At 39.9% G+C, this 25,665-nt stretch overlaps 1 protein-coding gene across 1 annotated transcript in view; it reads left to right on the top strand.

Moving 5' to 3' along the window:
• The first annotated feature begins 12,109 nt into the window (after window positions 1-12,109).
• Window positions 12,110-25,665, top strand: part of CADPS2 (calcium dependent secretion activator 2) — a 420,173-nt gene continuing 406,617 nt past the window's right edge. The window contains exon 1 of the mRNA XM_042782532.1: window positions 12,110-12,436. Coding sequence (XP_042638466.1) covers window positions 12,134-12,436 — 303 coding nt within the window. The 5' untranslated portion in view covers window positions 12,110-12,133. The remainder of the gene's footprint in view (window positions 12,437-25,665) is intronic.

The following is a 25,665-nucleotide window of genomic DNA, read 5'->3' on the forward strand; positions in this document are numbered from 1 at the left end:
ATATATATATATATATATATTTGAGGGATATGTTAGTTTCTTAAGACTGCCATAACAAAATACCACAAAGTGGGTGACTTTAAAGAACAGAAATTTATTTTCTTGAAGGTCTGGAAGATGCAAGTTCTAATTCCAAGCATCAGTAGGGCCGTGCTTGCTCTGCCTGCTCTGGGGAAAGATCTTTTCTTGTTTCTGCCAGCTTCGATGTCCCTGGTATCTTTTGTTATTTCTTGACTTGGAGATAGATACTCATGTATATCAGTACACCCCCACCACCACCACCACCATGACCTTGTCCCCATGCCCATCCTCTTCTTTATCGCTTAAAGGGATCAACGTTAGGACCACCCTACTCTGGTCTCATTTAACTGCTAATATCGTCAAATAAAGACCCTGTTTCCCAAAACAAGGCGAGGGGCACAAATACAGCAGTTAGGACTTCAGCATAGCTCTTTGGGACCTCAATTCAGTCTGTAACAAGAGGGGAGGGAAGGGTCAAACAGTGCACTTGGGACTTTCACTGCTGAGTGCTTCCCAGGCAGTGGACTAAGTGCTTCCATAGCTGTTTCTTATATGTCAGAACAAAGCAGCAGTTTTAATCCCAGTGTTTAGACTGTTGTAAACAGATCAATAAACCACTTTTACTCTGGGTCTAATAACCAGGACATGGAAATAGCACTGCTATGTCAAATGTTAGGTATTATTCATTGTAGTCGATTTTTACCTATCCTGTTGGCTACACCATTTTCTTTGTGTACTTAGTGATACAAATACATTTTGTCACAATGACATGGGAATATATTGTGAATTATTTTGTCCCTAATACCTATGTTGTAATGGGTTTCCTTGGTTTCTTTACAGGATTTTGCCTTCTCTGGTAATGAAATTTCTCTCTCTCCCCCCTCTTCTCTGTTCAGTAGGGGTTTGATGTTCCTGTAAAAACTAAGCCTTCCTTTTTTTATTACTGGCATGAATTAGATTTACTATTTACTAGAGTGAAAACTGCTCTAAAGCACCTACCCCTGACAGAGTGATGCTGTACAGGGAATCATCTACCCTAGCTATGCAGCCCCTTGCTACACAGAACTATTACAAAGCCAATGTCCTATAGAGAGATGCTGGCCAGTCATTATTTGCAGTCCTGTTAGCATGTCAGGGGCTATAGCAATCTAGGAATCTGACTTTTCTGAAAAGGGATTTAAGCTGAGTGTACCCTTCGTGGGCTTTCCCCTTCTACACTCACTGGTTTTTTGAAGCAACGTGCAGAATTGACATGGGAAAAAGGATGAGAGTTTGGGGAAGGGTGGCGGTACAAAGAGGAAGCCTGCGTGTGCCAGTGCTTTGAGCGAGTCATCTAGAGAGGCTGCTCCGTGCTCCCATGCCATTGTGTACTCTGAGCACCTTTTTTTTTTTTTAAATAAATTTGTTCCTTTGGCTCTGCATTTCCTTTAAAGTTTAGTGCTTAATGATGAAAGCTAAGGATTATTGTTTATTATAGTTACTAGCACAGAAATACTTTAAAATACACACCTAGTTTTCTAACAGAACTTCCTCTAATGCACCTCAGCTTTGCAGCAAGAACTAAGCTACTTCCTGCTCAGAGGTGTTGGAGTTGCTTCCCCACATTCTCTGCACAAAAACCTTCCCTGTTGACAGCTGCAGCACTGTTTAGACCACCTCTTCCCAAGGTTAGTGGTGGAATACTTGCTGCTTCCCCACATTCTCTGTCTGGTGATGTCTGCTGCTGAGGTACATTTTAGTCATTGTTTATTGCAAGGTCACCATGATTTCAAAACTGCTTTACATCCATAACCATTTCTGTTTTGGCAGCATACAGTTGTTGCCACACATCAAGTTCTGTCTGCAAGTGTCCCAGTTTGTAGCATCCTTCTCAGAATCCCAATCTGAACTCACTTGAGCCTTTGTCTCTACTGCTTCTTCAGGTTTTTCTTTGTTCTCATTCCAAGCAGAGTTTCCCTCACCTCCGTTGAGCCCAGCCTGTGCCTTCTCTTCTGGTTTCAAGCTAGAGCCAATTGTAAGCCATTTTCGCCTTACTCTACCAAATGCTACTGACTCCTTACCTCCTGGACTTGCTTGGGAGCTCTGCTGGCATAGTGCCCAAGGCACTTGACTGCTAACCAGAAGCCTGGTGGTTCAAACCCACCAGCAACTCCTTGGAAGGAAGGTTGGGTAATCTACTTCTGTAGAGCTACTGCCTCGGAAACCCAAGGAGGGGTCGCTGTGAGTCAGCATCAACTCACTGGCAGTGAGTTTGAGACTTGATACAATACCGTTTGTCTACCCTGAATCACCCTCACTATCTGCTCTTTAAAATTTCCACTCCCAAACGGCCATTAATTACACAAGCTCTAAAACATGATGGCCAGTTTATTGAAAATGATTACTATTCAATTTCACCTAGACCTCTACTTAAAAAAAAAAAAGTCCTTTATTTCTTGATACCTTTCTATATTCTTTACCTTGGTGACACATTAGAGTCACCTAGGCAAGTTTTAAAAAGCTCAGTGCTCAAGCTGCATCCAGGACCCCAGGGTGGGTCACAGGCATCAGTATTTTTAGAGACCATTGCTTGTTAGTGGTTATTAGAATCAGAAGGGAGAAGTGGGGAGACTCACTGCTCAGAGGACAATGAGTTTCCGTTAAGGGTGATGGGGAACTGCAAAAACTACAAGGAGACCCCATGTTCTGACCTCCTCTAACCCTACAAGGGGAAGGCAGGATTACCAACAGTAAACCAAGGCCTATTACTGCAAGGCCAAACATGCTGCCTCCCTCCAGCCCTTTTACCAACCGTTCCTCCCAAAGCACCCACCACCTCTCTCCTGGGTTTGATAATTCACTGCAGTGGCCACACAGAACTCACAGATTACAGGGTTTATTAGGGAAGCACCAGGCTACAACTCAAGTTGAGGAAGAACGCTCAGTCTCTCTCCCAGCCCACCGTCCCTCAGCCAAGAGTCTCTCACAGTCTCTTTCCCAGAAATGCTGGTCCTTCAGTGTCTCACTTAGCAATGCTTGTCTCTTGCGTTTCTTTGCCAGCAACGCGTGTCTCAGGAGCCCGTGTCTCTTTCAGCGCAAGTCTTCCTTGACCAGCAGTCTGAGAGAGTTCTGCCTCTAGGAGGTCTCCTTTAGAGCCCGCAGGGTGGTCAAACTAGCCAATTATGGCATCAGAACTCTAAGCACCTGAGAGAGAGTGGGCACCTCCCAGAACATTGTTTTGGGCCACTCCCAACAGAAATACTCCAGGTGGACACCTTCAGCAATCAGGAGCTCCTCAGTTGCTCATGGAAAATCCCACCTTGGAAAAGCCACACAAAGTAATTTACTACACTGCAGGAACTTTAGAAATGAATAATGATGATGATTGAACAACATGATAAACATAACTAATGTCACTGAATTATATATGTGAGGAACGCTGAAATGCTGAATGATTTACATATATATTTACCACAATTAAAAGTAGTTGCCTAGGTAATTCCAATATGCATCAGCACTGGGAACCACCGTCAAAGAGGCTGTACCAGAGTCCTCATGTTAATCACTTTGCCACTTTCATCCTCTGCTTCTTTCCGTTTAATTCATTTTCATCTTATGAAAATATTTGGGTCATAATCTCTCTGTTCTTCTCACACCTGTTAAATCACCACACTGTCTCAGTTTATCTTCAAAACTCTGCTATTCAAAGTTGAAGGAAGATGTATACCTTCTCCTTTTCAGTCCAGCATGCTGTTTCTTCATTTTTGATATCCTTCAGGATACCTTGTTCTGTCCCAACCCATGTGTAGGCATTTCTAGATTGGTAATTAGGAAAGGTGAAGGGTACACGTGTGAGCTTATGGGTGGGATGTGTCTGATGGAGCAGAAAAGAAAACAGAGCTGTAGGATTGGATGCTTCCATTTAGGAGTTATTGATTCTGGTAGTTGACTTGTGTAATAATGAATTAATTAGCCAGTGACACTTACTGCCTTTTTCCTGAAGTTTGAGAGGGGCAAAACATATTTTTTTTATAATTCCCTGAAACATTTAGGCATAAGAAGCCAGTTTCCTATTGAAAGATAGAACATAACAAACCATGTTGTGTTTCAGAGCAGTGGTTCTAAACTGTGGTCCTCAGTCCAGCAGTATCAGCATCACTTGGGAACTGGCTAGAAATGCAAATTCTCAGACATCACTGCAGCCCCACACAGTCAAGCATCTCTTTGAACAAGTCCCCAGCTGATGAATGCATACTCAAGTTGGAGAACCTGTGTTGTCTTAGAGAGTTGGTTCATTTTTAGCTATGGACGCCTCAGACAGTTGTAATCAGATGGAAATAGTATAAATGAAAGAAATTACAAATTTTATAGCACTACACAAATAATAGGGAGCTCTGGTAACGTAGTGTTTAAGGCACTTGACTGCTAACCAGAAGGCTGGTGATTCAAACCCACCGGCCACTCCTCGGAAGGAAGATGGGGCAATCTACTTCTATTGTGATACTGCCTCGGAAACCCAAGGAGGTGTCGCTATGAGTCGGGTCCGACTCGACAGCACATAACAACAACAACAACAACACACAAGTAATAAGATCTTGGCATACTGAAAAAGTGGGCCAGAGATGAAATTCAGAAAGCAATCATGTCAGTTGTGAAGACTAGATCCATAAAGCCAGCTTCATAAATAGTGAGTGGAAGGAAACACAGTTTTGACTCTGTAAAAACATAGTTGAGAATAGGTGCAAGGTGAACTGTTGGGCATGTTAAGTGGGCCATCTGAAGGTGAATGGCATGTTTTGCATTAATAGCATCATTGCTTTGTTACTAGATTACTGTTCTCTTCTCCTGGATACTGAGGTGTTATCAAGTAGGTTCACTCATTGGTTGATTGTAGGTCTTCAAACCTGTTAGAACCAATTCAGGAATGGCCAATGCAGCTAAATCAGAACTAATTTGAATTTGTAAAATGTGGGGGTACCAGAATGATAACTGGAATGGAAAAATTACAAATCAAAGCCATGGAATGGGAGACTTGGAAGAGGCTTAGTGAGTCCTTTCAGGGGCCCAATGCAGGAGACTGGATTATTGCCAGAACTATGGAGAACAACACACTCAAAGTGAGTGGCTGGTTACCATCTTTGAGCCGGGCACTGTTGTTTCTGACAGTGCCAAACGAGATTTGGTTGCTCAGTGATGTGTATGCTGCCCTTGTTTTCTAAGAGGGAGATTAAGCTTCTAGAAGAGCCATAATTTTCCCCATTCTGGTTATTGCCCTGGTATACCACACTTTACAAATTCAAGTCCAGTCTCATGTCATATTTTTGGCTGTGGCTGAACCAGGAAGAACCAATTCAAAGTCCTGATTGCTTGGTTCATTCATTCATTCAACAAATATTTATTGCCCTGGAAAACAGTGGTGACTCATACAAAATACCTGGTCCTTATGGACCTCCCTTTCTAGTGGGAGAAAAAGATGATAAAATCAATATGTAGCTTGTTAAATGGTGATGAATGCTCTGAAGGAAAATAAAACCGAGAACAGGATGAGGAGCTACAGGAAGGAGGGATGCAATTTTGAATAGGGGAGGCTTCACTAAGAAGAGAAACATTTGGGAAAAATCCAAAGGTGCTGAGCGGCTAAACGGTGCCCGGTCTAGAACCTATTCAGAAAAAGGTGGTGTGTGAAGGAGAGCTTCCAGATAGTAGGGGGTTTTGTCATTTGAAGAGTGTTTAATCTGGAAGGCAGAAGACAGCATCAGCTGCCAGCAAGTACTTAAAGAATGACCTTGGAAAGAATTTAGCTTTTCTTTGTTATTCCAGTGCTTAGAATGAGTGAGAGAACCAGAGTTTCCGCCTGGATACACAGAGCTTTCCGGTAGGTTGCCATGTCCATAAACAAGTTATTGTTGAGTGTCTCTTCCTTAAAGGAGTTCTATACTGTTTGGGTGACATTTTTATGGCGGTGGAGGTGGTGAAGGAATTCAAGCTTTGGAAAGGTGCTTGAATTTATACCTTTGATCCCCCGACAATCCTGCAAATCAGATTCTGAGATTAAAAAACATTAACATTGTTATTTCACCATAGTTGCCATCTGGTGGGAAAATGGATAGCTACAACATATAAACAAAGAAACTTATTCAACAAATATTTAGGAAGCTTTTACATAGTCAACAAGTTTTGCATTCATTCTTCTGTGATTTCACAGAATGTTTGCTTTAAGATTAATTTGCTTTCCAGAGTTTACCTTTTTTTCCTCCCATTTTCATTTTAGAACTTTGTTTCTCTGCTGTACGCTCTCAGCTTATCCAGAGTAAAGAACTTGCTATCCTCAGGATTCATGTTTTATAAATTTAGGATCTGAGAGGTATCCTGGGATCCCAGTAGAAATGAGGAAAATAGTGGTGGTTTTGTTTTTTAAAATATCTTTTCTCCCAATCTGTGTGTCAACATTAGTGCATCACCCATTTTGAAAGAAAACTTCTTTGAGACTTACTGCCTGTGGTGAAGAACCAGCATTTATTGCTTTCCAGTCCACCTTGAATGATGTTTTGCAAAATACAAGATCACATGTTTGACTTACTCTGAAATGCTAACAAAGAATAGGTTGGATTGATGGATAGATATGTGATCCAGCAAGTAGAGTGAAATGTCAGTTGTAGAATTATATATCTATTTGCTATAAATTTTTTTGTATGTTTGAAAATTTTCATAAGAAAAGGTTGAAGAGAGATGTTTTTGGATGTCATGGTGATGGCAAATCACTTTAGAAGTTTCTAACTTTGTACTTGTTGAGGGACAGGTAGCAGTTTGAGTACTGGCAATGGTCCAAGGGTCACAGTTTGAGAAGCACTGATTTAAAATTTCATATATAATTTCTCATGTAATTCTCACAAAATTGTATTTAAAAAAAAAGATAGCACCCTTAGTCCTCCAAATGAGGTAATTGACCCAGAAAAGTTCAGAATCTCTCAGCTTAAATTCTCAGATTTTCTGATTCACCTCCAATTATTACTGCATTATTTCCCAGCTGAACTTGGAAGATCTCCACACCTTACCTGTGCTAAAAGTAAAGGAGAATTGATGGAAGTTGAAGGTAGTTAAGGGAAGAGAGTCCTGCAGGAGTGAAGGGAAGGGTGAAGTGAACAGAATTACACAATTTGAGGTAGAATATTGTAAAACTGTGAGGCATCTGGTTTGCTGCCTATGATTAAAGTGAATAATCTTAAGGGCTTACTGAACATTAGATATTAAAAGAGTCCAAAAAGTTCACTAAATTTTTTAATTTTATTTTTCATTTCCTTATAATAAGAGAAAAAAAAATCTTTCCTTCATAAATTAGGCAGAATAAGGTAGCTCAGCTGTGGAGCTTTCAGACTTTTCTGTCACACAGTGAGACTTTGAATGGAGTAGGGGAGGGCAGAGGGATGGCTGGGAGAGGTGGTATCTTTGGATACACAAGCATAGCTTTTCTTCGGGAATTTGCACTTACCGTGTCATTGCTTCCTTTCCATTATGAATAGCACACTCTTTCTTCACCATCACAGTCTCAGTCTCAAGTTACACAGTGTTCCACAGATCGTAGCCCACCTAAGGTCCAGTAAGTCCTTTATAATTGTGTCCAAAGTGAGTGGTTTGGTAAATTCTTGAGCTTCAAACTCTGTAGTTAGAGGGTTATGGACAATTTATAATCGGTCACCTTAGGGAAATGTAAGGTAAGTAGTGAGTTGGAAAATACCTGCAAAGGAAGTTTAAATGATGTACTTACTGTCAGCTCATCTTAGAAGAAAAAAGCTTTAAAAACAATTTGATTTTATTGATAAAGTAATGGGAACATTGTATGTATGCATGCACACTTTCTCTTTTCTTTTTTGTTTTTAATAGTTTATACTTTTCCAATCACATTTACATTCATTTGGAAGTAGAGTTATCTCTATTCCTGCCACAGACAGAGCAAGAACACTCTGGCAGTGTGGAAGTTTTCCATTTGCACTGAGTTTTGCGTTTGTTATGAGGGATGAAGTTTAGTTATAAGACAGGGTCTTTTAAGAGTATCTGTTTCCTCGATTACAGAAGAAAAAAAAATCTAGAAGTATCCTTTACCTAAATTTATTTATTTTTTTTTTCAAATGAAAGACATTGTTTACTGTCAGTGTTAAGTTGCAATCTCTTCACATTTGATAAGTCAAGCAGTGGGATCATTGAAATCAGTGGCTTCCAAACCTTTAGGTTTCATGGATCACTAAATCAAAAAAGGTCAAGTATATACAGCCTTTTCCCTTTTTTGCCAAGAAAGATTATTAACAACTACAACAAAGAGAGTAAACCCATTGTTTACTACTACTAACGTTGTGTTATAGATGAAGTGCCTTGTCACACAGATAATTTATAATACTGAAATACTGAATAAATTTAGCTATATGAAAATGTACTTGGTGGTCCTTATATTTCATATATATATATATATATATATATAAAATTATTATTATTATTATCATATTTACCTGGACTCACTGAAAAGTTGATCTCACACTGGTCAGAAGATAAGCCTTTAGGTTAAATGACTTTCAGCGTCTGTAACTAGTCCAAAGACTACTGCCTTCCTTTAAAATTTGACCATCTCATGATACTAGCAGCCACTCCTCGGAAGGAATATGGGGCAATCTACTTCCATAGTGATACTGCCTCGGAAACCCAAGGAGGAGTCACTATGAGTCAAGTCCGACTCGACGGCACATAACAACAACAACGATACTAGACAGTACAGAGGCTTTAAGGCACTGCTGACATTTCCTTGCTCTCAGGAAGGTTGTCATTCTAGGCAGAAGAGTGAGGCCAGGTGTGTTTAGTGCCTTCAGAGATGGGGAGAAGTGCTAATGGGGCTCAGAAGAAAGAAATGGCATCACACTCTGCTGCAGCGAGGAGGCAGAGTGCATTCTACCTTGCTAAATGCTCTCCATTCCTCCCACGCCTCCCCAGCTCAGTTTAAACCAAACCAAACTCACTGCTGTCAGTCAGATCCAACTCATAGCAACCCCTCCTTGGGTTTCTGAGGTGGCATCACTACAGAAGTAGATTGCCCTGTCTTCCAAGGAGTGGCTGGTGGGTTTGAACTGCCAGCCTTCTGATTAGCAGTCAAATGCCTTAGACACTATGCCATCAGGGCTCCCAGCAGTTTAAGGAGCTCTAAATTGATACATGACCGGATACATCCTCAGGTTAGACTGCCTGGTGGTAAAGGCAGGGGTGTCTGTGTTTAAATCTTGCCTCTCCATGTTCCGGCTGTAAGACCCTGGGTGTGTCTTCACGTCTCTCTACTTCCATTCTTTACCTTTAACGTGAGGATATTTGTTGTGTTTCGTCAGATTGATTCCAACACAAATACAAACCCAAAGGATGGAGTCGAAGTGCCCCATAGGGTTTCCTAGGCTGCAATCTTGACAAAATCCAATCAGTAGGTTTGTTCTGTAGAGCAGCTGCTGGGGTGGCGGCCAAGTGCTTAACCATTTTGCCACCAGGACTCCTTAAAATAAAGATACCAGTGTCCACATTATGTGGTGTGAGGGTCATTTGATGCATGTGGAGTCCTTGGATGAGTTTCAGCTGTTATCCAGGTAGTGTTTATCATGTGGCTCCCTGATGTCAATGTTTTGACGGCACTGCAGACTCTTGGAATGAAAACCCAACTCACTTCTAGGGCTTATAAATCCCTCTTTCCTCCTCCTGCTGTCCTGTCCGTCCTCAGGTCCATGTCTACTGGCTGTGTGCCGTCCACCTGCTGGGCTGCTGCCTCCTCTCCTTTGCAAGCTGATTCCTCCAGCTCTCCCCTCACCTCCTCAGGGAAACTTCAGGGACCTCCCAATTACATTCAAAGCCTTGTTTCAGACTATCATGGCACCAGATACTCTCAGTCATGTTTATCAAGCTGCAGATTACATTTGTTTGGACAATTATGTAATTGTTTCTGCCAAGGTAAGCTTTGTGAAGGCAGCAAACCCTTGTCACTTGGCTTCCCAGTCTAGTCCCAGCACTGAGTACCGCACAGCCCCAAGTTTGCCTTGGTGACTACTTACTGCATGAAATGGATGACGTGGTGGGGGAGGGAACATATGGAGAGGGTTGAGGGCTGAGCAAGTTTTACCCTTTGTTGGAACCGAAAGTGTGATCCTGGGAGCAGTGGCAGAGAAGGCTGGAGACGTAAGTTGAGGCAGATGATTTGGGTGGATGATTAGACTGACACAGTACCAGCAGGGAAGCCATTGACTGGCTTTGAGCAGGGAACTCACTAAGAAATACTGGTTTTGACACAAGAAAACTGGATATTATTTGCTATCTGGTAAGGCCAAATTTATCACTGTTTCATAGCTTCATGGATTGATAGCACTTACATAGCTTTAAACAACTATAGGACTTTTTCTCCAAGGACAGGAGAAATTATGGAAATTAATAGACAATGTTTTATTTGGCATTATTAAGGAGAAACGTGCGTCTTTGCTGAGTGGAGCTCTTATACTTTCTCAATGTTTTCCTGGCTGAGCACATGCTGGCAGCCTTCCCAGGACCCATCTCATAGATAGCCTCAATTATTTGGCAAGTGGGTGATTTTTTTCTCACCATTATCAAAATCCTTTTTAATCAAAGAAGCGATGCATGGTTTCTTCAGATCAGCAGCAACATGTGAACAATAAGTGTATTTGAAGTGTTGTTTGCACAGCTGAGCAGACTTGCCTCTTTGCATCTATAATGTCTGGATGTCATCATCACATTTCAGTATTGCTATTAGTTCCCCGTGACTTTGTTATGATACTCAGTGACGTCTTTGGCATATAAACTGAGCAGGTGGGTGGAAGGGGTGGCAGTTGGTGGTACTCAGGTAGAGGACCCATTTGCAGTAAAACACCCTGAAGTATAGAGAAAACAGAGCGTACATAGTACATTTTAGTTTCCTAATGTTAGCTTCCTAACCCCTATGATGAATTGGTTATGTATTCAGCGGCATTTTCCCAAGAAGGTCACTGACTGTTAATTCCACAGGTGTTGGCCAGCACCCAGCGGGGTGTATGGCAGCCAGAGGTGAACTTTAGGGGAGGGAGGAGGAGAAGGAACCACATGAGTAAGTGAAACGATGTTGCTTTTGAAATCCAAAGGCCACGATTTGGTCTCTACTCTCCTATAATCCTGTGCCTTTGGTCCAGTCGTAGTCTAAATCACTGAATCTGTGAAAAAGAATGATAATCAAAAAGGCCCAGGGTGGTTCTGGGGACTGAAGGGGATCATGTGACAAGCTCTGAGCACCGAAGCCCTATGAGAGTGTGAGGTCTTATTGTGGGAGAAGACATCCACTCATCGGTGACTCTGTTGATACACTGAGTTCCCATGACAGCATCAACACGACATAGTAGAGAAGTTCATTTCACATCTTTTATTACTCTGGTAGCATAGTGCCTAAGGCACTTGACTGCTAACCAGAAGGCTGGCAGTTCAAACCACCAGCCACTCCTCAGAAGGAAGGTTGGGCAATCCTACTTCGTAGTGATACTGCCTCGGAAACCCAAGGAGGGGTCGCTATGAGTCGGGGCCGACTCGATGGCAAATAACAAAAACATTACCCTCGGTGGTGTAAACAGGTAACGTGCTTGGCTGCTGTCCAAAATGTTGGCGGTTAGGGTCCATCCAGCGATCCCTCAGAAGAAAGACTGGGTGACTACTTATGAAAAAACCAACCATTGAAAGCCCTGTGGAGCCCATTTGTACTCTGATACACATGGAGTCACCATGAATCAGAATCAACTTGATGGGTACTGACTTGACTGGCTTAATACCTTGTTAACCAACTCATAAAGGATTCAGTGGCAGAGATATCCGTGTCCTTCAGGTGGGAGGCATGTAGGTCAAGGCCTTCCAACATTGCCTGCTGAGCCTCCTGAATATTCCTGCATGTTAGAGAGGTGATTGGGGCCTCCGTTATGTCATTAGTTACCATGCTATAAAACACTTTGAATCATTGTAGAATAGAGAATTTGGTGCCATTAAACTGACTGGAATGCAACATGCAAATGATATTAATGACCATGCCTAATTGTAGATCACTTTCCCCTCCACCCAGGTTTTTCTAAAGAGCGACCGAGTGGCCAGAATGGTTCAGAGTGGAGGATGTTCAGCTAATGACTTCAGAGAGGTGTTTAAGAAAAATATAGAAAAACGCGTGCGGAGTTTGCCAGAAATCGATGGCTTGAGCAAAGAGACAGTGCTGAGCTCATGGATAGCCAAATATGATGCCATTTACCGAGGTGAAGAGGATTTGTGCAAGCAGTCAAGTAGAATGGCCCTAAGCGCTGTCTCCGAACTTATTCTGAGCAAGGAACAACTCTATGAAATGTTTCAGCAAATTCTGGGGATTAAAAAACTAGAGCACCAGCTCCTTTACAATGCATGTCAGGTAAGTAAGTGGTCTGTGATTTTGCCCCTTTCTCTGTCTGACTCATAAAGCAAACATCAAGTGTTTGTAAGTCTATGAAGGTTACTTCACTTCCTATGATTACTTTGCTTGAAATGTTGAATGAAATTGAATTTTAATAAGTCAAATAATGGTGTCTGAAAGAACCTTTGAAAGATGTATTTGATAGAAGGAGAAGAATATTAGTTAGTACTTTTTATCCGGTAGGTAATTGTCCCCATGTGCCCTATTTTATGACCTCAGATTTGTGCCCCTTGGGCATATGTGGAGCATGCCCTGAATAATAAGATGAAAATCATCTTGGCAATTTATATTAAACAGGTATTATTTCTCAGTGCAGAATAACTTTTCATAAAGATGTGGTGCTGGTTTTATGAAAGTAGCTGAAATTTCAAATTTTGTTCTCTACCCCATCCAGATAGAAATGTATGAAAATGATTAATAAATTATAGATACTAAAGAGATGACAGAGTAATAAGATATTTTTTCTTTAGGTATCATTCTAGCCATGCATATGAAAGATTGTATAAAATCTCATGTTTGTGCCATATCTTTCATCTGTAGACTCTCTTGTTTATCAAATAATGTATTCCTTCTATATTTGCATTTTGTTTGCTTATTTTGGAAGCATAAATTATTTACCTATGCCCTGATATATAATTTAAAGTGACAGAATTCAGACCTTTTAAAATTCATGTGTTCATTAAGTAGTATATCTCTATAATATATATATAAATGTGTTATTCATCTTTCCATGAATCTACTTATGTTAATTTCTGGATTCTGTCCCTATCATGTACTTTGCATTTCTAATTTGTAGATCATTACAAATTAGTAAATAAGCAGAGTTCATAAATAGTAGAGGGGCATGATGCCTTGGCCTGTGAATAATTCCCACATGCACACACTAATTTTTTCCACTGTATTATTAAATCAGGTGATGGTTTGATAATACTGAAAATGATTGTGCAACCAAAATTTTCTATACTATATAGATATAACACTTACTTTGTATTTTTAAGAAAAGAGTCACTTACTTGTACAGTTCAATGTCAAGGAACATAATTTATAATACAGTTCAGATTTAGACATCCAGTAGGTAGTCATTGAGTGTTTATTTCAAGTCAAGAATCTCTCTAGGTATTGGGTATGCCAAGCTTAGCAAAATCAAACTGTTCTCCATATGTCAAAGTCTGATAAAGAAGAAAAATCTCTAAATGAATAATTACATAGAGTTTGTTGTCATTGTTCCCCTGCCGTTGAGTCAGTTCTGACTCATGGCGACCCTATAGGATGAGAGTAGAACTGCTTCATAGGGTTCCTGAGGCAGTAAATCTTTATAAAAACAGACTGTCACCTTTCTTCTGTGTAGTGGCTGGGGAGTTCGAGCCACCAACCTTTCAGCGGCTGAGCGCTTTAACAGTGTGCAACAGGGCTCCCAGTACTCAGTGTTGCAGAGGTAGACAATGTGTTCTCATGTACCTTTGGGTTTATGTTTACTAACTCAAAATGTTTTTGAATTAATACTTTGGCCACTTTTTAAGATCCCCCCTAGAGCCATAGAAAAACAGCTGCCTGTTGTTTTTCCTTTATGCCTTGGAATATACCTGTAATTCAAATCTGTAACTATAATTGTGGATTCCTCTCCTTTTCATTTCCATCAGTTTTTGCCTCATGTATTTTGATGCCCTGTTGTTAGGTGCATACACGTTTAGGATATTGTCTTCTTGTACAGCTGAGCCTTTTATTGTTTTGTAGTGTCTGTTTTTACTCCTTGTTCTGAAGTCTACTTTGTCTTCAGATAGCTCCTCCAGCTTTCTTTTGATCAGTGGTAGCAGGATTCATCTTTCTCCATTGCATTACTTTTTTTAAATTATTTCTGTTTGATTTTGGTGAAAGCATACACAGCCAGAGGTACAGCATTTGGACAGTTTCTTCATGTGTAATTCAGTGCCATTCTTCAGGTTAGGCTGCCATTCTTGCTTTTATTTTCCAAATTATTTAGCTGAGTCTTTAAACTGAATTTCTTGTAGACAACATGTAATTGTCTTGTTTTTTTAAATGTACTCTGATAGTCTCTGTATTTTAATAGGTAAGCTTAAACCATTCATATTTAAAGTGATTATTGATACAGTTAAAGTCTATAATCTTTGGAGCTTTTTTTTCAATCTCTCTCTTACATTTATCCTTTATTCTTTTTTTCTTATCTTTTCTAGTTTTAATTGCACATTTTTTACAGTTCCATTTTGTATTTGCTTTTAGTGTATCATTTATACATTTTTGTAGAGTTGATTTAGTGCTTGCCCTAAAATTTACAGTATGTATTTTTAAATAATATAAATTTATATGAAACAACTACTTCATGTGAGTGTAACTAGTAAGGGAACAGAGTTATCAGAAGAGCTTCAGGAAATCAACCAGTAAACAAGAACATGATAGATTCAAGAAGTTCCTTCTGGACAGGACAGTGAACCTTTTAGATAGATAGATAGAGAGAGAGAGAGAGAGAGTGTGTGTGTGTGTGTGTGTGTATTATTTGGCACTTTCTGTTCATTGGGGTCACAGCATCAGACTTTGTGATTAATTGTTTACTGCTTTGCATTTTTGGAAGTGTATTGCCTACAAAGCGTAGCACCTGTTTCTTCTGGTAGATTGACAGACTTTATCTTTTTTTTTTTTTTTAAGAAAAAAGTATTTTCAAAAACTATGGACAAGGATTATTGTATACTCACAAAAAGTGCCCAGTAATATTTAATGCTTTTAGCTGAATATTAAGATCATAATATCTTAAATCTTCTTTACTTTAGACTAGAAAATTAAATGCTTCCTTTTACCCTAATTGCCTTAGATACAACAGAGCTAGCTGATCGATATCTCAGTAAGATCTTGCTTGTGTAATGGGTGGAGCCATTAATTCTAGTATTAACTGCAAACTGGTAGAAAGGCCTCTCCCATTAAACATTTAAAACCATGTTATTTTTTAATTGGGAAGTGTTTTCCTGATTCTCATGTGAAAATCTTTGGATAAACAGGGCTCTCATCTAGGTTGTTGAGTCAATACCCACGGCTTGTTTAATCTCTGTATATGAGATGTGGTACCAAGATCGATAGAGCTTTAAAAATACAGTTTTATCACTTAATTTAGCTTGGGAAATTAGATGCTGTTGGGATTGTTGTTGGCCCTGAGGTAGAGCCGCTGAAGAACACTGTGGTAATAAAAGACAAATCCTCTGTGTTAGCTTGAGAATCACTGCTTCCCTTTTTCTAGTTGGCCAGTCCTCATTCCACTGTGTGTCACCATAGCCCGTGCATTGTAAACTGTCAGATTAATGAATCTGAAATGTTTCCAACTTAGTAGGTTCAGATGTCAGAGGTGGGTTTTTTTTTTTTTTTTTTTTTTGCCCCAAATATGGTTTCCCTTTTACTAATGTAGTCCAGTCTCCTGCTTATACCTGTAGCCCTATCTATCTCCTTGACATCCCAACCCACATAACTGCCTGGTACTACTACTTCTACCATAATAATTCCTTATCTGCACTCTCCTCTATGGCTATGGCCATTGCCTTAACCAGAGACACCATTACCTCACACATGGAGCATAGCAGTAACCACTTACCTGCTTCCCCTTCTAATCCTACTTACTTTTGTTGTCAGATTAATATTATCGAAGCGTTATCATCAGTCTCATCATGACTCTAATGTGAACAGGAAAAATTTTAAAAAAAGAAAGAAAGATGATGGTTTCTCTCCATGAACATGATAAAGCCCATATCCTTGTCTAAGCTTCAACAACTACAGTGTCCATAGTCTGGTCCTCACTTGCCTTTCTAATATGCCTTCCAGTGTCATGATTCTTTATGCACTCTGTGTTCCAGGTAAAGTGAATCATTCTCTGTTCCTCACTCATGCCCTGTGTTTTCCTTGGATTTTCATTTTCTCTCACATTGTTCCCTTCACTTGGAATTCCTACTCCTTAATTCTTCAAGACCCAAGAGAATGTCTACCTTGCCTCACAGACTCTTCCCCATTCCTGCCCCTGCTCATTTTTCTTAAATATGGTGGTGGTTCTTGTTAGCTGCTGTCGAGTCAGCCTCTGACTTGCAGTGACCTCGTGTACAACAGAACAAACTGCCTCCCGTTCGTTCCTGTGGTTCAGGATTCGACCATTGTGATCCATAGGGTTTTCACTGGTGGAGGTTTGGAAATAGATCACCAGGCCTTTCTTCCTCGTCAGTCATAGTCTGGAGGACCCATTGCAATCTGTTCAGCATCCGGGCAATACACAAGCCTCCAATGACAGATGGGTGATAGTGTTGCCTAGGAGATGCATTGGCTAGAAACTGAACTTGAGTCTCCTGCATAAAGGCAAGAGTTCTGCCACTAAACCACCAGTGCCCACTCTTAAGTATTAAACTCACCACCAATGACTCAACTCTAACTTGTTGCAAACCCCTTTGGGTTTCCAAGGCCATAAATCTTTACAGAAATATGATTGCCTAGTCTTCCTTTCATGGAGTGGCTGGTGGGTTTGAACTGCCAAACTTCTGGTTAGCAGTCAAATGCCTTAGGCACCACGCCACCAGAGCTCTTTTCTCTTAAATATTAGGGAAGGAAAAAGAAATCCGTGAGGAATTTGCAATTGTAGTTATTCATCATAACCCAAAAGCCTGTGTTATTCTACTTTGTGTCATAGATATTTATATAAACCTCCTCTCCCACCATATTTTAATCATTAGAGTTTATGATAAATATTTAATCTTTTTACCTTTAATTGTACAGTGTAGTCAATGCATTTCCTATTGTAAGTATTCATTCACATGTTGAATGACTGGAGGAACATGAAGTTGAGTACAGGCATTGTTAAGGAGTGTGAGTTGTTAAGTTGGACTGTAGAGTAAAACTACAGGATTTGGTCCTTGATGCCAGTACTTATTATGTGTGTGACCCTGGGAAAGTTGCTTCAACTTCTTTGTGTTTCACATTTTCGTCACTAAAATGGATAATGATAATACTGATCTATTCCTTTGGACTGAGCTGAGGTTTAAATGAGGTGATTATGAAAACTTACACCACTTTCTGACCTATAATAATTGCTGTGTACATTCAGCCCCTATTAGCTATGATTGGAAGAACCAAAAACCAAACTCACTGCCATCAAGTCGATTTTGACTCTTACTGACCCTCATTGGGTTTCCAAGGATGTGAATCTTTACAGAAACAGACAGACTCATCTGTCTTCCACAGAGCATCTGGTGGGTTTGAACCACTAACCTTTCGGTTAGCGGCCAAATGCCTTAACCACCACAGCACAGAGCTCCTCAGAGTAGGGTTCTAATCTACTCCGAGGAAGTTGTGTAATATCGCTGATAATGTCTGTGTTGTATTTGCTGCTAAACTCAATCTCAGCATTATTTCATTATTAATATGAATATAGATTCAACTATTTCATTGAAGTAAGTATAGTTAGGAAATAATTGCTTGAAAATATTAGTTCATTACTTTTGTCAAGAAGATGAAATGTTACTATCAAATGAAATACTAATGAAAATGTGTGGGGGAAAATTTATAAAAGTTGTATCTATTTTATTCATAAGCACACACAGACACACATACATGTATACTTTCTAGGTTATAGAATCCCATGGTTTTTATTTTTTAGGTTAAATTTCTTATGTTCTTGATTTGAGCATTTTGATCCATTATTTAATATAGTTTAGTTTGGTTCACATAGGGTAATGTTATATCTAATTAACTCATTCATCTTTTCTCCACTTTAAAGTATTCAAAGGAAAGTATGGTTTGGGAAATGCATTTTTAAGACTCTTAGAACTATTCTACAGGAATCCGTGGCAGAACTGCTATTTCTAAGTCAGGTTTATATACATAATTTATAAAGGCGATATAAGGCAGTTCATTAAGAACATTGGATACAGAGTGCAGAATGCTACACGATTCTTTCCTATATAGCATTGTATGGGCAATGCATTGTTGCTCTGGAGAGTGTGGGAATAGCATCATTTCCTTATGTTCTCTCTCTGGTATGAAATTACAAAAAGAGTCTCAGTTACCTTGTAAATGTTGGCTAATTTTCAATAACCAAGAAAATGGGAAGAAGGGCTTTTTGGTGTTTTTTGGGATGAGGGACAGAGTGTCATAGAAAATGGGTCATCTTGGAAGGGTTATTATAGTCCAAGAACCTTTCAACCAAAAATCCAAGCCAAACCTACTGCCATCAAGTTGATCCTGACTCATAGTGACCCCCATTGGGTTTCCTAGGCAGTAGATCTTTACGGAAGTAGATTGCCCAGTCTTGCTTCTGTGGAGTGACTAGTGGGTTTGAACCATCAGTCTTCTGGTTAGCAGTTAGATGCCTCAGTCACTGTGCTACCAAGGCTCCTTAAGAACCTTTCAAAGACAGGTGGAATTATTCTTTGTATTTGCATTGAAAGGGAGACTTAGCTTTTTGCTTGCCACCCGTGAAAATAGATTTGTTTTTCTCTTGTCTTTGGGTTAGGATGAGCTTCCAAAAGGCATTCACTGCAGTTTGAGGTAGAGGAGAATTGTAGTAATCTTAAAATATCAGAGCATACCTCCTTTGTTGCTAAATGATTTATTTAGGTAGTCTTTTCAGAAGATTTCGAGTTGATCTGGGCTGTGAAAGCAGGCAAAAATGATCCCAGACAGAAGAAGCACAAGCAAAATGCATGACTGGAAAAATGTAACATATTTGCAAAACAATGAATAAACCAGTTTGAATAGATAATGGAATTAGACCAGAGTTCAGGACTATAAATTGGTAACAAAATATGGGGGTAGGGGGCTGAATAATAGGCTGAGGTGTTTGAGTATCATTCTCTCTCCTTCATACTCCTCTATTCTCATTCATTCATATTCTCTCCTTCCCCCCCACTACCACTTTTCTTAAGCACTGTTTCTCATCTGAATCAAAGAACACAGAAAATGATTTGAGTGACAGTTTTCTCAATTCTCCAAAGTAAAGTACATAATTAGAGCTCTTCTAGATGCGTAGAAGAGAGATTAATGCATTACATACAATTCGGTCTTAATTCTGTCTAGCGATTGCGACCTTGGGGAAATTTTGAGCAGGAAGATGGCATGATAAAAATGTGTGTATTAAGAAAATTAATCTGGGGCCAGTATAAGTAGAGCCAAATTTGGGAGGCAGTGAAAAAAAAAGCAAAAAACATTTAATAGGTTAATACAATAATCCAATTGTGCAGTAGTAAAGTTTCAAACTAGGGTAGAGGCATGACAAAGGATTATGATAGGCAGTTGCTAGAGATGTTGGGAAGGGAATAGTGGCATTAATTAGTGATTGGATGTGAGAGGGAAAGGAGGGGGAAGAAATAATGGCAGCTCTGAGATTTCAGTCCGATCAAAGGTGGTGGAACCATATATAGAAATAGGGGAACCATGTTGAGGAGTGGCTGGGAACGGTGTTTCGTTCAGCTTGAGGTTGAGGTCATTGTGGGGTAACAGAAAGAAAAGGCCTTGGCTTCAGTTGGAGACGGGAGGACAGAGGACAGAGCTATATGCTGATGTGTGTCCTCTGATTGACGACTACAGACACGCTGAAATCTGCAGTAGCCAAAGACCAAGCATGTTATTTGTTTGTGGCTCAGAAGGTACCAGGCCAGCAAAGAAGACAGAGCAGGAGCTGAGTCAGTCCATTACAGTTACTCTCTACCTTCTGAATAAATTTATAATTCAGGTGATGGTAGAGATTAATGGATTTATTGATTGTTCTTTTTGTTGTTATGTGCCGTCGACTCAGACCTGACTCATAGCGACCCTTCCTTGGGTTTCCGAGGTGATATCACTATGGAAGTAGATTGCCCAACTTTCCTTCCAAGGAGTGGCTGGTGGGTTTGAACCATCAGCCTTCTGGTTAGCAGTCAAGTACCTTAGACACTGTGTTACCAGAGCTCCTGATTTATTGATTAAGTAAATTAATTTGCTAATAGTTAATAAAGCACTTAGGAAGCCCTTGTAGTGCAATGATTAAGCACTTGGCTGCTAACTGAAAGGCTGATTGTTCAAATCCACCCAGCCACTCCATGAGAGAAGACCCAGTGATCTCCTTCTGTAAAGATTATGGCCAAGAAAACCCAATGTGTCAGTTCTACTCTGTCGCCATGAGTCAGGATTGAGTCAAAGGCACTGCATTTTGTTTGGTTTTGTGATTGACAATCTTAGGACAAGCACCTTAATTTTAGAAAAGAGATTAATCAGAAGGAGGGAATGATGCTTAAAAAGTGCTGTAAAAACTACTTCTTAAAGGATTCTCTCTCTTTTAAAGAAATGATTGAATTTAATAAATTCAAATAGGTGACATTTTTAGTTTTAAAAACTTTGGAAGAGTGACATTGCAAGGTATAAAATGGAGCTGTTAGTAAAGTTAGTTTTATACTGTATTTCAAAGTTTCTCAATAGTAAGATAGTTGGCCACCAACACAGGCACTCAAAAGGACATCTCCAAAGGGAAGTCCCTTTCACCAGAGTTGCTTTCATGGAACAAGAGAACATTAGGGTAAGAGGACCCTAGGGCTTGAGATTTGAGTCAGGACTAAAAGACTGCCTTACCAGGTCAGCATTTTATCATCTCCTCAAAGTCCACTTTTAATTTGCCATCTTTGCAAATCCACCCTGATACCACCAACCAGAAAAGAAAGCCTGTTCCATCTGTGAGTTTTCACAGTTCTTGATTAGTACTTCTCTTGGGGTGGCTGTCATTGTATGCACTGTTTCTGCTATGTGGTACGTGTGAACTCTTTGAAGGCCACAGCCAGTGTAGCTACTGAAGAGCAAGGCGACACTGCCTGCTGTCCAGCAGGTGAAACAAATGCACAGAAAGTCAATGAATGCCTCATGCACCATCCAGGTTGGTAATGTCAGAAGCCTGTGTCTTGACGCCTCTTTACAAAGAGTTTAACAGATCTGTGTAGCCTCACAGTGGACCAAGTGTAGGTCTGAGGTTGCCATTTTCATTGTTTTCCATCCCAAAGGCCAAAGGCTCTCCTACAACAAAAGAGTGGAGGCTGCAGTACAGAACATTCTCCCAAAGTGGTGGTGCTTTTCTTCTTGTGGCATAACCGCCCCCTTTGAGAATCGTGGGTAACAGGGGAAAACGTGTAAATGGCTACAAAATTGTGCTCCCAGCTTGCCCAGGTTCACAGATCTCAGGGTGAGCGCCCCCCAACCTAGAGAATTCTGAACGAGGAGCTAATCCCTGTGCTCCCTGTGCGATGAGCAAGAGGAAAATAAAAGTACGTCTTTGCTAAGTATTTGTCAAGACAGTGAAATACTTTGGTAATTAAAGGAATAAAATGCTCTGTGAAATAGAAACTAGAGGCATTACGGGGTAGAGCTGCTTTTGGGCATCTGTTACTGTCAGGGTTGAATGACCCTCTTTAAAAGACCTGGGAAATACTCTGTGCCAGGAAAGGACATCTGTGGGGTAAGTAATCTACTGTCACACAAAATGTTCAAAATAGGCATTAAAAGTAAAAGAAAATGAAGTTAAAGGATGAAATTGACCTCATTGCAAATTCTTGCAATTTATAATGGTAAGCAGGCATTTGCCTCCGGCGCTCACATGAACACCAGGGCCCATCTATCCCTGCATTCTTTATCTTAGTCCAAATTTGGCACTAGGCTCAGAAGTGTTACTTTTTTTTGTTTTTCTTTCAAGTAAATTATTTTAATCTATTTACTGCTCTTTCCAAAATGCAGCAGAAATATTTAGTGCAATAGGATGTAACTGTCAGTTGGTATCCCTAAATAATTTATTTATTTTTCTGTTATTATTTTGTTAGTATTGTAGTTTGGGTGAAAGTTTACAGAGCATATTAGGTTTCTATTCAGAAATTTATCCTCATTTTGTTCAGTGACGTTGGTTGCAATCCCCTCAATGTATTAACACCCTTCCCACTTCCTCCCTGGGTTTCCTGTTTCCATTTGTCCTTTCTTGCTTTGGTTTTGGGCAAATGCTACCCTTTTGCTCTCATGTGGTTCATTGTGTTGAGGAATAGATCCCTGATGTTATTTATTATTCACCTTATATGCCTGCCTGTTGTTTGGCTGAAAGTTAATCACTGGGGATGGGTTCAGTTCTAGGCTTAACGCATGTATGATGGACACAGTGTTGAGGGTTCCACTCATCTCTGTGAGACCAGTGAGTCTGCTCATTTTAATGTTTTTCAAATTTTTCTTCATTGTTTTCTCTCCTACTCTGTCCAGGTCTTTCTATTGCAATCCTGGTCAGAGCACTTAGTAGTGGTAGCCGGGCACCATCTATTTATTTCTTTTGGTGTTCCTGTGGCCTTGTGCCTCAGGCATTTGACTGCTAACCAGAAGGCTGGGAGTTCACCAGCCATTCCTCAGAAGGAAGGTTGAGCAATCTACTTCTGTAGTGATACCGCCTTGGAAACCCAAGAAGGGGTTACTATGAGTTGGATCTGACTCGACAGCAGTGAGTTTGGTTTTTGGTTTATGGTAGAGGCTGTGTGCTATATACATCTTAAGCCCTAAGGGCCCACATCTGTAATTCATCCATTTAGGCTTTTCAGTTTGTTTGTGCAAATATACTTAAGTGCTATGGAGGATTTAAAGGGAAGAGAATCATTTTCATGTTTACAGTCTTGAAATATTTGGCAAAATAGGATACACTAGAGAAACATTTGAACACAAACAAAATACAGAGAATCCTGGCCAAGGACTCTGAGTACCTGAACGCTGGTGTGCTTGTGCTCACTGTGAGGTTCTAGACTTCATTCTTCTTGATTCTTAGTGGACTGGATGTGAGCTGTGTGAGATGAAGAGTGAGATCAAGGATAGCATCTAGGTTTGGAGCTTGAGCAATTTGGAGAATGCCCTCCCCCCCAAAAAAAAAAAAGACCACTGCCATTGAGTCAATTCCGATTCATAGTGACCCTCATTAGGTTTCCCAGGTGGTAATCTTTATGGAAGTAGATTGCCTAGTCTTCCTTCCATGGCGTGGCTGGTGGGTTAGAACCACCAGCCTTCTGGTTAGCAGTCAAATGCCTTAGGCACTGCACTACCAGAGCTCCTTAATTTGGAGAATAAACCAACCAAAAACCAAACTCACTGCCATTGAGTTGGATCTGACTCATAGCGACCCCCCCTTGGGTTTCCGAGGCAGTATCACGACAGAAGTAGATTGGCCAATCTTGCTTCCAAAGAGAGGCTGGGGGGTTTGAACCACCAGCCTTCTGGTTAGCAGTCAAGTGCCTTAGGCACTACGCTATCAGAGCTCCCAATTTAGAGAATAGGGGAGCCATTGACATGAAATGAGATTACTCATAGAAGGAGTGATTTGGGTGGGGAGCTGAAAATCAAGTTTCTGTTTTGGTCTTCTTAAGTTCAAAGTTCTTTTCACTCTTGCAATTTGATATGGTAAGTAGGCAGTTGGAAATGTGTGGCTGAAAGTCTGCTGAGAGGATGGAGCTGTAGATCCACACTTGGGAGTTATCAGTGAGCAGACGTGGTTGATGGCCTTGGGTTTGCAGGAGGGCATCCAAATACATAGATTGAGAAGAAGCCCAAGGTGCCAGCCCTGATGCTCTCCAATGTTTACAAATGTTCGTCTTTCATGGGAGCACAGCTCTAGTTTCATAGTGAAAAGTAAAGAAAATCGAGTTTTGCCTTAGTACAATTTATTTTAAATATTATACATAATGAAGTACATTAACCAACTAAGGATTAGTTGGAGGGATGACACTGTGGTTATAAAAGGGAAACACAAGGGATCCTTGTGTTCGAACTACTTACTATCTTGACTGTGGTGGTGGATACATGAATCTGCATAGGTGATAAATTGTATGGAATGTAATACACACAACACACACACATGAGTACAAATAAAACTGGAGGAACCTGAATAAGCTTAGTGATTGAAGCAAAGTCAATACCTTGGTTATATATTGTACTGTAGTTTCGTAGAATATAATTGGCAGAAATTGACCAATGTTTACAACGGGTCTACAGTTATCTGCAAAGAAATCTCCAATTATCTCAATTTAAAGGTAACTTTTAAGAAAAATTGTATAAAAAATTAAGTTGCCTTTCAATTAAATTAATTAAATGCTAATTGTTAAAAGCAGAAGTAAGAAATACTCAAAACTAAAAATAATGCTGTGACATGTAACAGATTTTACCAAAAAAAAAAAAAAAAAGTAACCCACTGACTTATCTCTTTCCAGTCTATCCAGAATTGTATAAAACAAAAGGTAAATAATTAATACTGTATTTATTTCCTTTATTACATTTGCTTCACTTCTTTTGTTTTTTAATATGTTTGGAAGTGTGCTCTTGTAGTTTCACACAAGGACACTAGCTGTCACCGAAGTTAGTAACTTTCAGTCTCTGGAAATTTAGCCTTCTTAAGAGAAGGCTGGGAGCTCTGGTAGCATAGTGTCTAAGGCATTTGACTGCTAATCAGAAGGCTGGTGGTTCACACCCACCAGCTACTCCTTGGAGGGAAGGTTGGGCAATCTACTTCCGTAGTGATACCACCTTGGAAACCCAAGAAGGGGTCGCTATGAGTCGGGTCTGACTCAACGGCACATAACACCAAGAAGAAGAGAAGGCTGTTGAAATAGTTTAGTACAGCAGTGCTCTGCTTTTCTTTTTCTAGGCAAATGTAATTAAAGAATTAATATTTCAGGAAGTACTAGAAAACTATCTCCAATAAAAAAAAACTTGCAAAACTGAGAAATGATCCAAACATTTCCACTTAACATTAACTAAGAGCTGTTAATCTGAAGTCATGAATATTTAAAGATGTTAAATAGTGATTTTTGGTGAAGTTGGAAGGCGAACTATATGGTCTTTTGTTTTAAGATGTTGAATGTGATTTCTTGGAATTATAATTCCTCTGGAATCAAATAATAAGCGTATTATCATTTTTCTATGGAAAAATAATGATCATAATTTAAGTAAGGATCAAAAGATAGCCCCTATTACGTTTGGAGTATTTGAGGTGTTGTAGTTACATTGTTCTTATACATCCTTTGGCATTAGAAGCTATAGTAAGTGACTTCAAATACCCACAGAGGACACTTATCACATATTCTTTCCCTTCATATATATATATAGATAGATAGATAGATATAAATTTGAGACATTTTGACTTTAGGCATGATGAAGAGGCACTTGTTTTTGTTTGATTT

Source organism: Orycteropus afer, unplaced genomic scaffold (genome assembly GCF_000298275.1).
Source record: "Orycteropus afer afer isolate SDZICR_OR568_19922 unplaced genomic scaffold, OryAfe1.0 scaffold00359, whole genome shotgun sequence".
In the NCBI taxonomy this organism is placed as follows: domain Eukaryota; kingdom Metazoa; phylum Chordata; class Mammalia; order Tubulidentata; family Orycteropodidae; genus Orycteropus; species Orycteropus afer.